This window comes from Mya arenaria, chromosome 15 (assembly GCF_026914265.1).
Source record: "Mya arenaria isolate MELC-2E11 chromosome 15, ASM2691426v1".
NCBI classification, from domain to species: Eukaryota; Metazoa; Mollusca; class Bivalvia; order Myida; family Myidae; genus Mya; species Mya arenaria.
Genome location: NC_069136.1, coordinates 52249762 through 52265876, shown reverse-complemented (window position 1 = coordinate 52265876; position 16115 = coordinate 52249762). Strand labels below are relative to the sequence as shown.

Genomic DNA, 16115 nt, shown 5'->3' with positions numbered 1-16115 from the left:
TGGAACTATTTTTCAACTTATGCGCATTAAATGGAATCTTTAGCTTAACAACTGACAATTTGACAAAATTTCAATACATTATTACTAACATCGTCTGAAAATTTCGACAAAGATGGAATTTGTAAATGTCTTTGCTTCCAAGTTCAGTATTCATGCTGGTCTACTTTGCAGCGCATATATATCTGCTGGATGTTGTTTGGTCGTGGCAAAGTCCAAATCGTTGTCGGCGTCAATACTTTTGCTAACTTCTCTTTAAGTACGTAATGTCATCGTAAGATATATATACAGAATGTTAGAGCTTATTATCATTATAATGTTGTATTTATATCAAGTGGATATTATTTTAAATATTTGATAAAACTGCGAATATGTTCATGATTGTAATAGTCGGTGTCAGAAAATATCATAACCTCATGGAATTAGTCCTAGTGGTACTCAAATTTTGAGGGTTTGGAGGAGTTTCTTAAGCAGTTCCCCGTAGCGTTCCGTATTCCGATCCTATGCGACGCTTCTTTACTAGAATACTTCTATAAATTTGTTACTGGAAATATTTATTGCTCCCTTGTTTCCAATGTATTTTCATGCACTCATGTAAGTACACTACCAACTTCCTTGTGTATTTTGCTAATAACACGTTGCCTTCGAGGGAGAGATTGCGTCATTATGTTGAATTGCAGGTATATTCCGCATAAGGAAATACAGTGATAAGCATATCACAGTGTTCATCTGCTACCACCTATCACTTCCGAAAACATGCAAGCAGCATATCAAGGCTAGGCGGCTTACTGTGACATGCAGATATTTTAACAGGTGTTCGGGTACAAAAAAAAGATTGTTAGTTGTACCATGCTTGCAGAATGGGTTTCACTCGATTTTAAGGGAAAACAATCTTATTCTTCACACTTCATAATTAGGTCGCTGGAATATTGAGTGTTTGTTTTAGGCCAAAAAAAAAAATATGTCTGGTTCAGGAAACCCGACCGACCCTATTTTTTACCCGCCGACCCTAAACTTTTTTTTCGAAATCGCGGCCGAAAACCGCTATACTGCGCATTGAAAATTTTCTTTTCTGTAGTTATTGCTCTTTGGCTTAATAGAGCGCGTTTATATCGATCTTTGGGTTAATAGAGCGCACAACAATGGCGGCGCCCATGGCGTGTTCACCAGCCACTTTGATGGCCATAAAACTCCAAAAATGTGAACATGGAGCAGAGTACCAACCCCTTTAAGTAAAAGTATCAGAAGATTTTCAGTGAATGTCATTAAATATATATCAGTGAAAAAATTGCCATGTCATTGAATGTACGCATTTTGTACTTTAATAATTGTGTTTGGGAAATATATCAACAGTCAATTAATAATATTAAACTCACAAAGTATTGGATAATACTTTTGTTGCTCTTCTAACCTGGACCCCTAGGTCCTCAGTGCACTAAGGTTGCCTAGCTAATGCCTTATATGATTTTGTGCAACACCACTCACAATGTGCATTTGTTACAATGACAGAATTCACAAAAGAGATGTATTAAAGTGACTTATCTTTACAAGATATTTTAAACAAAATTGTCGACAGAAATCTTTAAAAAATGGAATTTTTATAAAATACTAGGTTGTACATGAATCTCTTTTGTGAACTCTTTGTGCAGGTTAGCATTGTACAGAGGGTGACTAAAAGGCATAGGGTACATAAACAGCAAGCATAGAAAAGGAAAATAATGTGAATAAACAAAGATGATACATGGTTAGATAGATTAGATAGATTTATTCGACATAAAAATTGCATATAACATGACAAATACAAATTTAAACATGTATAAACATATATAACATTTATGTCAAGGATAACACAAAAAAGAGTTAAAATAAAACCTTATTTCCATTGTGGTCCTTACAGATAATACAGGGTTGAAATGCTCTGTTATTATGTGGTTAAATGACTGCATTGAAACAAGCACACATCACAATACCACATGCTGGGAGTTACAAAGTGATCTGACTGCTCTGTGCATCGTCTACACATAGACAACATACGTCCAAAAAAAAAAAAAAAAAAAAAAAAAAAAATGGAAAAAATGCCTACCCTCCTAATTTTTTGGGACAATGTTTCCTGAACCAGACATATTTTTTTTTTTGGCCTTAAAGCAATTTTGAAATTGACAACTAAATATATCTGTGAAGAGCTTTCATGTCTTTAGTTAGAGTTTGCACCAGTAGCTCCTTTCATTTTCTTGCGTCTTTGTTGGAAGAGCAGAGGTTATTGTACTTTTTTTGTAAGTGTCAAAACTGATAAAAAAAAAAACATAATTGAATTAAAGCTGCACTCTCACAGATATACTGTTTTTACAACTTTTTTTTTTTTTGTCTTGGAAAGAGCAAATCTTTGCATAAATATTTGCAAACCAATGATAAAAGATTGCTGACAAAAGATCAGATTGCAGATTTCATATTTACGTTCGAAAATTAATGTTTTATGGCTTAAACCGTAACTAATGGTTTCAGAAAAAAGCATAAATTAATTTTTGAAATATATAAATCTGTGATCTAATTTTTTGTCAGCAGTCTTTTATAACTGGTTTCCATGCATTTTCGCAAAAATTGGCTCATTCCGAGATAAAAACTAAAAAAGTTGTCAAAACATTCAATCTATGAGAGTACAGCTTTAAGTTTTCATGTAAAAAGTTGCCATTGCGCAAAGTGTTAGTTAAACTGTGATTTGTTATGTATATATTTTAAATATTAAACAGCATTGTGTTGTTTAACAGCTGTAAACATTAACAAAATTGCAGACTTTTTATTCAGAATGGTCATGCCATTATAAATTGTGCGAAAATATTCCCAGTACTCTGTATTGTGTGTAGTTAATGAGGGTGGATTTGTCAGGAAAATGGTCTGAAGTGTGGCAACATTTCACTAAATTAGGAAAGGATAGTTGTACGAAGGTTAAGTGCAACTTCTATGGAACGGAATTGTCCTATTCAGAGGTAAATACAGGGACAATGACAAATTATTTGAAGCATGTCCACAAATCTCTTAAACAAGAAACCGTAGTATTTGTTAATACAGAACAGTCACTAATAATTCTATAACATGCTGATATATGATAATTTGCTTTATTCCTGAAGTTAAAATAGTGAACAAGAGTTTCGAAATAAATATTATTTAACACTACTTCCCTTGAGAGGACCCCCTGATAAAGATAGATAAAAACAGAAATTTTCAACGTAACAACATGTGAGAATACGGTGTAAATACGAATGAAAAAACAGTAAATAAAAAAAGACATTGGTTTAATTGGCGCAAATATTTATAATATACCTGTAAATAGAACATTCAATTTTGTTAGACTATAAATATATGCAGACTAGAATACTATGAAACATGTTCATATCTACTGTATAATAAACTGCATTGTTTGTTTTTTATGTCCCATGTACATGTTAACAAAATCTGTAAACATGGGAGCTGACTTCTTGCCTAGTTTTCGTGTGGAAAATTTCCTTTAACGTCACTAGCTATTATACACTACATTGTTTTCAATATAGGTACCTTAATAACCATTTATAAATTTACACTTCTTAGCACTGCATATAGGGTTGAAAGGACGCGGGGCAAATTATAGTAATGAAGGCAGTGTGCAAAATGCTTATATCGGAGGGGGTAAAGTGAAAAATAGATTAAAAAGATAACATCCGCAGTATGGAAAAATCATGGCAATCAGCAAAATCGAGAAAAGATGAGTGGTTGGTAGTGTAACATAATTATTATACTGGATAACTTCTACTATTATGGTATGGCTTCATAGTTTTATTGGTACAATCTTTCTTGTTTTCTGTGCTTAGTTAATAATTCCCTTTACTTTCAAATATTTTTCTCACACACAATCTATACAACATGAAGAGTGGAAATTGAATTTTATAAGTACCCCCAGGATGTGTAGTATGAATTAAAAGATGAACTAAAAAATCACTTAACTTCATCAAGACACATTTCGCCATACTGATATATGTGAAAATTGATATGATTTTAGGATTCCTGAGTACATACAACAGCAAGATGGCAGCTTTAACTGAAGTATCTAGCAACAAAATGTTTGGTGGCCTTCAGAAGGTGTTCAGCCATGAAAGGTAAAAGCTGAACAAATTTGTTTCTTTTGTCGAAAATTAGTTCATGGAATTGCAATAACTATCAAATGCATCTGAGTTCAAATTTAAAGTATTTTAAATATTTTTCTTTTAAAAATGAAGGGCAAGGGTTAGAACTAAGCTTAATTTTATGTTAGTCTGAATTCTGCCATATTGTTTTCATTGATAATCATGTAGATTTTCATAGGGCAGTAACCCATGATGCTGTATTGCCTGCCAAAAATCCAAGCTTATAACCGAGTCATGATTAAGAACAATTGTGATAAAATGTTTCCAAAATAAATCTAACTCTCATTGATATATTTGGAACAAAGATTTTATTCCCTATTTGCTAATTCCCATGACAGAGGGGTAAAGCACCTTTCTCACAGAGTTATATGAGGGCCCTGTAAATGATATGATTAGGCCTAAAAACAACACATTTGGTTCAGGTTACTCGACCCTGCCTACGAAATGAACCCTTGCCCTACCTTTTTTAAAGTCAGTTGTTAAAAAAATAAAAATATAACTATTTTGTTTAAGTGTGTGTTTTAATACGTACTTTAACACCTTGAAAGCTTTATACAGAAGATTACTTTAGCACCATTCTCCAATGATGTAAATTACAATCTTATATGAAGTCTAATGAAGAAATAAATAAATAAAAAGCCTACCTTCCCTACCTGTTTTTGAAAAAGGATTTAACCCATCCCAACTGGCTTTTTTTTCTTATAATGATATATGAATATATATTGACTTGGTTATTTTTGACAGTTCAGAGTGCAAGTGTGCCATGAAATTTGGCATCTACCTTCCATCCCAAGTGGCGAACAAGAAACTGCCGGTTATATACTGGCTCTCAGGTATTGCGGATTTTTTAATTTGGCATGGTTTCATATTCTTGATTTTTTGCTTACAGACGAGCAGCCAAATTGAATCAGATTTATGTAAGTTTACCATGGGTTATCTTTACCCTAGCTTGCACATTTAAATCATATGATTGGTTCATAATAGTTATTTTAATATATTGACCAATCAATTAACATTTTGGCTTTCTTTTGACCAAACCAAAAATAAACAATTTTATACAACTGGCTGGTGGATGCAAATTTTAACCTTCTGAAAATTTATATGAATTTAAGTACATATGCCCAAAATTAAATAATTGCTTCCGGCTGTGATATTGCTGCAACAATGTACCAAATGCTGTATTGCAGTATATGCCCAGCCCTTCACAATTCATCATTTTGATAGAGTTGTACATAATCCATCCACTATATGCCTTTAGGTAGAAACCTTTTTTAATAATAAAGGTTTAATAAAACAAACCAGAATGGATAGCTAAAAATGAACAGATGATTAATTAATACTTATTCTTTGTTACCACCTGAGAATAACTGAACTGTAACAGAACATGTTAATCTCAGAAGCACTCAAAAATACATCAGTGTATTAAGACCATAAAGGGTTCTTTGAGTTTTATATGTTTAAAGCAGAAAGTCGAGGCAAAGGTGACAATATGATAAAGTTTGTCATAAATGCTCTTATCTTCCAGGGCTGACATGTACAGAGCAGAATTTTGTTACAAAGGCCGGAGCCCAGCGAGTGGCAGCTGAGAAAGGAGTGATCCTCGTTGCCCCGGATACAAGCCCACGTAGGTCTACCGTTACTTTTGGCTAGTTGTCTTGGGGAGAATTATCCGATAAATGGCAGTAAATTACACCAAGAAAGCACTGTCCATTTAATGTGTAAAGCAGTATTGAAAACAGTGGTCTGAGATAATCATCAGTTCAGAGTTGTCTAGGACAGCACTGCGTGGTTACCTAAAACGTTAAAAAAAAACAAGTTATTACTTTATATTTGATAACTTCTGACATACTTTATTTTAACAATAATTTACTTTTTTGAAAATACAGTTTAATGTTTTTTAATGTTTGAAAAAGCCTTCATATATGCTTTTTAATTTGACAAAATAAAATCTGAAAAGAAGTTATGGAATGACTTAATATGTTTTATGAATAGTAGTCCTGGTCTAAATTGTAAAGCAAATTTAATTTAGCATAACAGCAATAAAAAGGATTATTGGTAGTAATGTGAGTGTAATTGATGTAGGTCTCCGGGATCAAAGTACGAGAGTAGTGGCTGTGAATTACTGTAATAGATAATGGTAAATGATATCAATTGATTGGTAATTCAATATTTTGAAATGATTCAAGTACAATCTACTGGTCGTCAATAGGAGTGAGGTGACAAGCAAAAAAGAACTTAAAATATTTTAAGCTTCAACAGTCTGTAAACTAGGGAACAGAACTAAATCATTATTATCATATTTTTAGACATACCAAAAAAAAATGTTTTCGTTTTCCCGACCTACCATTATTTTTTCTGCAAAACCCTTATATATTTATTGCCATAAGACAATATCTTTCTGACATATTTTGACCTCCTGTTGGGTACAGAGGAATTTTCATTAATGTTTTTACCTGATATATATATTATAAAGTCTTTATAAAATATAAAGGGTAAAACAAATCGAAAGAAACCCCTGTGGTTTGGTACCCATGGGCAATGAAATCAGACACATCTTGTTATTTTTTTTTCTTATCAAAGTGACAATTTTTTTGCTTTCTTATTTTGTGTTTACTTTGACTTTTGAGATTTTTTTCCATCATGAATTTGAGGTTATAAAAAGGTGTTTTTAGCTGGTCTGTTTTTACCTGGGTGTCATTAGTGGTGGTGTTGCTGTAGGGCAAAAAATTGACCATTACTTACCGGTAAATTATTAAAATGGTTAACATGTAATATCAATGACCATAACTCTGTCTTTAACCATTGTTGAGTTATGTCCCTTGTTTGGTTGGAAAACAACAACAACAACATATGATATGAGCATTGGTTTTCGCTCCATGGCGAACTTGGTACATACAATATTCTTCAGGAGGTGTAAACATTGAGGGAGAAGATGATTCCTATGATTTTGGGTCTGGTGCTGGATTTTATGTTGACGCTACAGAAGAGAAGTGGAAGACGAACTACCGAATGTATTCCTACATAACCAAAGAGGTATTTTTATGAATGAGAAAGAACATGTGTTATCAGCATGTTTTTCAAAAAAAATGTTGAGGTATTGCCATAGCCTAGGTGTCTTTGTTGTTATGTGGTTATAATGCAATCAACATTGATGATATTTAATAGAAACTAAAATATGTTCGTTTAAGAAAGGCACTTAACTCTGACTAGAATAATTATTGAATTTTCCCCCTTGTTTGACTTAAAAAACAACTGACAACCCTATATTTCTAGGTAGTTTCTGCAAGTAATTATTTCATATCACGGCTTTTAAGATATATGTGTCATATTTTGATAAGGCCTAAAAAAAGTTATGTCTGTTTCCTGTAACATGCTGAAAAAAAGATGGGTTGGTATTGTCAGTATGTTCACCAGGGAAGCAGTTTATCTTTACACTTTGCAAATATAACCCAGTGAAAAAGTGAATCAAATAACATTTAGACAATTTATTTTTGGCAAATGTTTTAAACAAAATTTTCAAAATGCATACATTTTGTAATATTAAAACATGATATTATTGCACAAACTATTTTAAAATAGACTGTGTAATAATATCAAGTTGAATCTCCACAAAAGATAGACCCATGGTCTTCGTTGTTCACTGCTTGGCCACTTAAACCTTAGCTACTGACTCGGCAGCGAACAGTGTAAAATGATATGTTTATGGAATAGAATCAGTATCAAAAAAGCTTGGACTGACTGATCAAAAATTAATACCATTTTTTTTAAACAGTAAAACAGCAAAACTAGTAAACATACAGTACCTTCATTAAATAGTTTCCACAACTTATTTTTTTTTAACAATTTCCAGTATTTTAAAAAGATCTGCTGTTAAAGATCCACTATTCATTCTCTAAAAATCTCAAGCACGATGAAAAATAATCAATATAACTTTTAATAGAATACCTTGTCTTATTTCCTTTTCTGGACTTCACTGGACTACGGTGGTTAAAAAATTCCCAGAGTCAAAACTTGGAAAAATATGTTCTGACTCTGACAAACGTATTATTTAGTTAATGCATCTTCGTTATGTAACCCAGTGCATCCTTGTCAAATTCCAATATGCACCAGCAATTGTTTAGTTGCAACGACATCTTTCTTACTTGAACTTTCAGTTTCACTTTCACGTTTATCTTTTTTTCCGGAAGTAAACAAAAACATTCAATGTTCCTATTGCCAATATTGCAACATAGTATTTTTCATAAATGGCATAACCATAACCATACAATACTTTTTTGTTTTAGAACTTAACTATAACACTGACAACGATCTAAGCAGTTCTCCTTTCATTTTCATTAAAATTGACAGGAAGTTAGCGTGCACCTGTTTCCCGCGCTTTTTAGTCCATGTGGTACGAAAAATGTTTATTTTTCTGTCAACTCATTAAAAACTTATAAGAATTCTTTTTTAATAATCGGAGATATAATAAAACAAATTAAAATAATTGAACAAAATATATCTTAATAGCATTGTTGTTTTTCAAAACAATCGCACTTAGTAAAAAAGTGGAAGGTATCCGTTAATTTGCATAATGGGCGGAGTTAATATTACGTCATTGAGTTTGAGTGCTGCTAATATTGAATGGTTACCGATCAGATTCCAGATCGATAGTCACTTGTCACCTCGGGTGTTAATTGCTCTGGCGGGTTAAACAAACATACAGATCATGCATTGAGGCTCCTTTCAGATGATACTGACTCTCACACCAATATATCCCGGGTCAAAACTGACGCATACTACAAATGTATGATGCATCGATTTCGGGTCATTTACGATTTCTGTGCGTTAAAACCCGGGAGCTCGGGTCAATTGAAAGCCCTACAGTTTAATGTCACAGCCATTAATCTTTTTGCCATTGTTTCAACTTGTCAAACCGGAAACGTTTGTAACTATGCGACGATTCGGACACCACTAAATTATTTAAATTATCGTTGTCATCACAGGCCAGAGAACGCTAAAAATCTGACTTTTCTAATTTTGGGGCATAAAAAAATTGCGGTCGGTGGTAAAAAATTAAGGTCGGTCGGGTTACAGGAAACAGACATATTTTTTTTTAGGCCTAATTGTCATGTAGAGTTTATTCATACATTCTTGCAGAATGCTCTCATGTAAAGCAGGACATATACATGTACCTTAAATGCATGATGTATTATGATGTTAAACAAAAACATGAAGATCTGGAGCACATGTATACAAAGATAAGATGGAAATATGAGACAATATTTACTGCAACTATGATATATTTACATTGGTGATGGAAACACATTTAACCTTAAAAATATTCTTTTGAAACTTTATCATATAGTTTTAAATCTGGATGAAAATGAACAGATTTTTCTGTTTTAGCTTCCGGCCATAATCAACAGTAATTTCAACACCGATGCAGACAAGATCTCCATATTTGGACACAGGTTTGCAACTTACATGTGTTTGTAATAGGTAGTTTTACAATGTTATCTTATGTTTTGTTCCATTCAAGTTAAAAAATATGTAAGCAAGTTCCATAACTCTGGCTTTGATAATTGTTGAGTTGCGCCCATTATTCAATTCAAAAACACAACAGCAGAGGAGCATTGGAGATTGCTCCACTTCTATATATAGGTACTTTTAATTATTTCATAGTACAAGTTTAGTGGTAGGTGTTGTATCTTTTGATAATTGCCCCTTTTTTACTGAAAATAATAAAGAAAAATTTGTTTGGTTGGTCAATGTAATAATTGTTGATATCAGCTGTGACATGTAAACACTTTGCATATTTGTAGTCTTGTTCGTTTACATGAGGTCATCTGTTTTTCAAAGAATAAGTGTAGTGGTATTGTAATAGCCTTCAAAGTGTCATTGTCGGCATCTTGCCGGTGTTCTGAAATTTTAGCCTCTGCAATATCTCAATAAATCAAAATTTGTTCAACATATTTAAATGAAACTTGGTACACATGTAACCAGAAACAATCCACACATGTGTAGCAAGGCCCGTATCTCTGCCAATAATAATTAAGGTTATGCCCCTCTTTAACTGACAAAACAACAAAAGATGAGCAATGTCATCCTCTTGTGGAGCTCTTCTCTTGGACTGTGGTGATACTCATTTGCACATTGCTTACATTTCAGAAACTGGAATTGCAAAACAAATGTAAACTTCCAAGATTTATTATCATTTTTTTATTGGTTCCCATTAAATCCCACATACCTTGTTGTTAATATATGCTTAAAATAGAAAGTTGTAGTTCTATTCCCTTACTGATGATCTTAGTAATTGTATAGCCATTTGAATTTAAATCCAACATATGTACTTCTTTCTTTCTTTAATATGTTATTGTATATTCAATTTTCTGCTTTATTATTCTTGAACTTCACATTCCTTCTTATGCTGTTTGATTTTTTGAAATTTAATTAGGCTAGTAGGGAGAGGGGTATATATAGGTTTGAGCTTCTTGGTCAGTCAGCTTTGTGTATTTATTATATTGGTGATCTTAAATTAATTTACAAGTTGTTCATTTATACTAGTTTATTTAAGCGATACTGTGAAGACTGCTGAAAGTATCCATGAAATACTTTTGGGTTCATTTCCTGGGTAAAAAGCAGTACTGGTGGCCTTCTAGAGTTCATATGAAAGTACCCCTGGTTGGCATCAATTCCAAAACCGTGTGGGTGTGGTGGACTGCCTTACCACTTGACTGCTCTGACCCTCTTTATAAGTCGTCCATTGATTGTCAGTTATCAGCATTTAAAAAAAAGGATGATTGTATCTGACAAAATGAAAGATGTCTTTGTATTGCCTTTGAAATGAGACAGTTTGTTGAGAAAAATGTAAATGTAAAAAAAAATCACAGGTGATCATCAGCTTGGATATATACCTTTGATATTGTTTACAAAGTAATAATATGACATTTCAATGAAATTCTAAGAGTTTTACTTGACAAATATCCGTACATAGAATTATAGATATAATGATATTCATTCAAGTAAAACAAAAGGACCATAAATTATTATAGTGTCCGAGCTAAAATTGTTTAAAATCAGTGTTTTTGTTTGTCCCCAAGGTATCAATGTTTGGTAAAGAACTTCTAAATGAACAGATAAATGCATATTTCATATATAGATACTATTTACAATTAATCAGTCATTATTTACAACTGAATCTTGACATTTCCAGTATGGGTGGCCATGGAGCCCTAATCTGTGCTCTGAAAAACCCGGGCAAGTTCAAGTCTGTGAGTGCATTCGCCCCGATATCCAACCCCATCAAGGCTCCATGGGGCATTAAGGCATTCACTGGATACCTGGGACCGGAACAGGCAAAATGGAAGGTTGGTGGAGATATCTAGTACCTATCAATGTTTTCCCGTCGTGGGTCTGGCGGCTTCACCAAGGGGATTTAGACAAACTGGCAAAATTGTTGTCTAAAGCTCTTCCCAAGAGCACAGAAATTTGTAAAAATACCTGAGGTCTGAGATGTTGCAAGTATCAGGAAATCTGAGGAAACAATCCCTACAAGCATATTTCTGTGGTGGCGGACTCCCACCTGTTTGAAATCATTGATGTCTAAAATCCTCTATATACTCACCACAACAAACATGAAGAACTGTTACTTGCCAAACAATTATCGTACATAATAATAAGTTAAACACATTGTGTCAGGATATATAATGAATACTGTGTGTTGTCTTTCAACTACCTAGCTAGCTAAGTGGTACATAGGGCCAAAACTCTGTAGTATTGTGGACCAGGGCAAGGGAACTTCTGCTTTGAGGCCCAGCTCTTTTCACAAACAGGGTTGCCAGCGGACTTGAAAAGTCAGGGAAATTGGGTATTTTTTCAAGGTCAGGGAATTGTCAGGGAATTTTGAAATTTGGTCAGTGAAAAATGAAAATCCTGAAAAGTCAGGGAAAAGTCAGGGAAAAATTATTTCAAAGGTCGAAAAATATACGCATTGAAGGTCTTTCTTGGCTATGGCAGTCTTTAGGCATTTAATATTTGACTTTATCACTCTCACAGTTAAGCATTAAATTCAAATAACAGTAAACTGTGATATTAAGAAGCATTATATGTTAACTTAGTGATTATAATACCCATTATTTACCTTAGAACATCATTCAGCCTAAAGACTGAAAGGCTTTGCAACCCTTGCCTCCAGAGCTGACTAATACGTAATTTCTGTTGTATTGTAGGAATATAACACCAGAAAAGAGAATTTACCTGACATTATATTCTAATCTATAGATTATTATCCTTGTTTCAGGTGTTGCGGTTTCTTTATATCATCTAATAAAGGGATTTGATGGCAGATAATATAATTAAATTACTCTGTTTCAGGCTCTTCCTTGTTAGCATGACAAATTAACAAATATGAGTTCAAAACAGACATCTTTCAATAATAACTGGCTTACGGACACAGAGTTTAAGTGTTGGGTAGAACTAGAAGGGCTTTTAATTACTAACAAAATCTAGTCAGTATACATGTATACCAAACTACCATATTGGCATATAACCTGCTTTGCTTTTTGCTTTGACACTAAGAAATTGTACAAGAGGATTTGTCTTGCAAACATGATGGAAACTGGTTAAATTATGCAATGCTATGTTTTTCACACTAACTTTTTTTCACACTTACTTACCATACTCATTCAAAGTCTTTAATTTTATAGTGATTATTTCATGATATGCCAAAATGAGCCCTATGTTCTTGTTTTCATGCTAATGTTTCACATGTTTCACTGACCAACAGTCACACTGTGTTTGAATAGAAATAGTTAAGAATAGTAGAACACTATGTTTGAATCATTACTTTGATGTACAATGTAAATGTTTTATATTTTGGAAAATAAATACAAGTTTACATGCAAAAAGATAATGGGAGGATTGGACGGCTATAGGGGAGGTCAGGAGGCCGTTTATGTGTTTGACGATTTTGGTCAGTGAAAAACATGAATTGGTCAGTGAAAAGTCAGGGAAAAGTCAGGGAATTTTATTTCACCATAGTGCTGGCAACCCTGACAAACAAATTTAGGTTAACTGTGTATTGCTTTTCAAAAATATGATGCTACAACACAAGCTAAGCAGTGCAAGGGGACAGAACTCCATATTTTTTTTCAGGATGGGTCAAGGTAGATAACTTCAACAATGAGAACCAGCTCTTTTAACAGACAAATATAGGCTGACTGGGTATTGTCTTTCAGGAGTAGGATGCTACTGAGGTAGCTAAGCAGTACAAGAAACCAGAACTCAATATCCTCGTTAACAAGATCAAGGCAGATAACTTTGACATGGAGGACTGACTCTTTCAACAGACAAATTCACCATTGTATTGTCTTTCAGGAATATGATGCTACTTAGCTAGCCAAGCAGTACAAAGGGCCAGAACTCAATATCCTTGTTATCTAGGGGATATAACTTCAACATTGAGGACCAAATCTTTCAACAGACAAATTCACCACTGTTTTGTCTTTCAGGAATATGATGCTACTGAGTTAGCTAAGCAGTACAAAGGGCCAGAACTCAATATCCTTGTAGACCAGGGACAGGCAGACAACTTCTACACTGAGGGCCAACTACTGCCTGACAACCTGTCTGCTGCCTGTGCTGAGAATAATGTCCCCATTACGTTGAGAATACAGGAGGTAAACATTTTGGTTGAAGGTGTTTTTTTTATGTTTTTGTTTTATGATGTGTAAAAAAGTGGAAGTATCACTGTCATGTTGTCATGTTAAATAATTTTTAAAATACATGTGTCAGACTTAAAATCTGTTAAATGATTTCACTTGAAACTTGATGGACATGAAGCAATGACAATAGGCTTGGTTTTTGGAAATTGCTCTTAAGTTATCTGAGTTAACAGAGAAGGACTGACAAGTGTTTGCCGTATGTAACTGTTTAAAGGTGGCAAGTGTATTTGCTTATGTTCATGAATGAAATAAAACAAAAACAGGTTGAATCATCTATAACATTATTTTAACATGTTTTTCTAGAATTCCATTAATGTGTTATATTTGAGACCATTGAAATTGCATTACTTAAATTAATACTTCTTTCTTTTATTTCCATTTTGACGAAATTTTATTATAAGCTTATTGAATCACTCTCCTGTCTGTTTCTTGGGAAGAAACTGTTAATGGTGTCCATTTTGAGAGGCCGTGAGAAAGCAACACTGGTGGGGTTTGAACCCTCAGCCTCTTGGGTGAACAGACATATATACTACTACACCCAATGGTCCTGTAAAGCTGCACTCTCACAGATTCAATGTTTTACAACCTTTTTTAAATATTTTGTCTAAGAATGAACCAATTATTGTGTAAACGCCAGTAAACCAGTGATATAAGACCTCAATTTTTCATAATTTTCATTTGATAATTGATGTTTTATGACTGAAAACGTTACTAGGGCTTTAAGAACTTCGAGTTTTCGGCAGTTTTCCTTGAGTTCTGTTCCATAGTGAGTTATCTTACATGCCTAATTGAAGGCATTAAGGCCAAAATCAACTGATTCTGAGACAAAATATTAAAAACAATGCAAAAACTGTCAATCTGTGACAGTGCATCTTGAAAATATTATACTGGGATGCAACTACATGTCCCAATTCTGTTTTTTCAGGGCTACGACCACAGTTACTTCTTCATTGCCTCATTTGTGGAGGAGCACATCAAGCACCATGTGAAATACCTGACCCAGTGACTAGAACAGCCCCTTGTGTCCAATAAACTATAGAGATATAAACTCAAACCTTATATAGTATTACAAAATATTCGAAAATGTTGAAACAGATGTTATTGGTATACACCCTTTACCAAAACACTATGTTTGACCGTTTTGGAAAAGAGTATGCTCGATTTAATTGCAACATGATGTTGTATGGATAGTATCATTTACTCCAGTAATTCATGTACATTATCATTTTTTTTTAGGAATTCATGTAAGAGAAAGATTAACTGGTTGTTTTTCTATAATGGCATTTATTAAAAACTACTTGAAATGTGTTATTACTTTTCATAATCAATCTTTATTGTTGTTGAAATCCATATAAAAAGATGGGCACCTGTTTTTAATTGACACCTCCACTAACCAGCCATTCCTTATTCCTCCTGTACCAATTTTCTTTATAAATTACATGTATTAAGTTGACAAGGTTACACCTGTATAATTCAATTATTACATTAAATTCTTCTCTATTTGAAGGTTTTACAATTATAAAAGAAATACACAAATCTTAAATAAGTGATCTGTCACTTGTATTGTTCATAACTTGTGGCCAAACCTGTTTGCATATTAGGATATCTTTTAAATCTGGAATATTAAAGTGGATAGGTATTGTAATGTATGCATGTGATTAATTTTGTATTGTTTTGGATTTAGTGCTGGATATAGTCATTATTAAGTGTACGTACAGTCATGTAGTCACTATTGTTTGATTGTTATATGTTTTATAATCATTGCCTTACCCTATCCTTTTTTAGAGTTTGTCTAGCTTCTGTCTAATACTGTGATTTGTTAATGACTGCATTTTGTGATCATGAATGCTAGTTTGCTATTTGTTTCACAATTAACAGAATAAAAGTTAAACAACAAATTGTTTTTATTCCACCTTATCCGGGAGTATTTTTATTATTGGTCCCAGACTGTACAGAACAGTATAATATTGTAGAACTACATAAAATAATATTTACCTACTAACATGAAGACTACATGCTCATGTGGAAAACATACACACTTAATGTGTCTTGAATCTTGAAATAGTATCATTTCATTCCTAAACTCCAATTTCTGTGAGTCTTGGGACTACTACTGACAACTCTAAAAGTCCCGGCCTATAATTTATAATATATTTAGACTGTGATTAGTAAATGTTTGCACTTAAAAAAGTTAATGCTCTTTCCATGTATATACAGAACATATAAATGAAAAACTTGCAACATTTGGGGCTTGCAGATGTCC

General features: G+C 33.2%; 1 protein-coding gene across 1 annotated transcript; it reads left to right on the top strand.

Annotated features, from left to right (window-relative positions):
• Positions 1 to 190: 190 nt before the first annotated feature.
• Positions 191 to 15744, top strand: LOC128220221 (S-formylglutathione hydrolase-like). The gene is made up of 9 exons (XM_052928519.1): positions 191 to 256; positions 4028 to 4124; positions 4896 to 4984; positions 5677 to 5775; positions 7060 to 7184; positions 9537 to 9601; positions 11344 to 11497; positions 13640 to 13807; positions 14778 to 15744. The coding sequence occupies exons 2-9, from the start codon at positions 4054 to 4056 to the stop codon at positions 14856 to 14858; spliced, it is 852 nt and encodes a 283-aa protein (XP_052784479.1). The 5' UTR covers positions 191 to 256; positions 4028 to 4053; the 3' UTR covers positions 14859 to 15744.
• Positions 15745 to 16115: the final 371 nt, after the last annotated feature.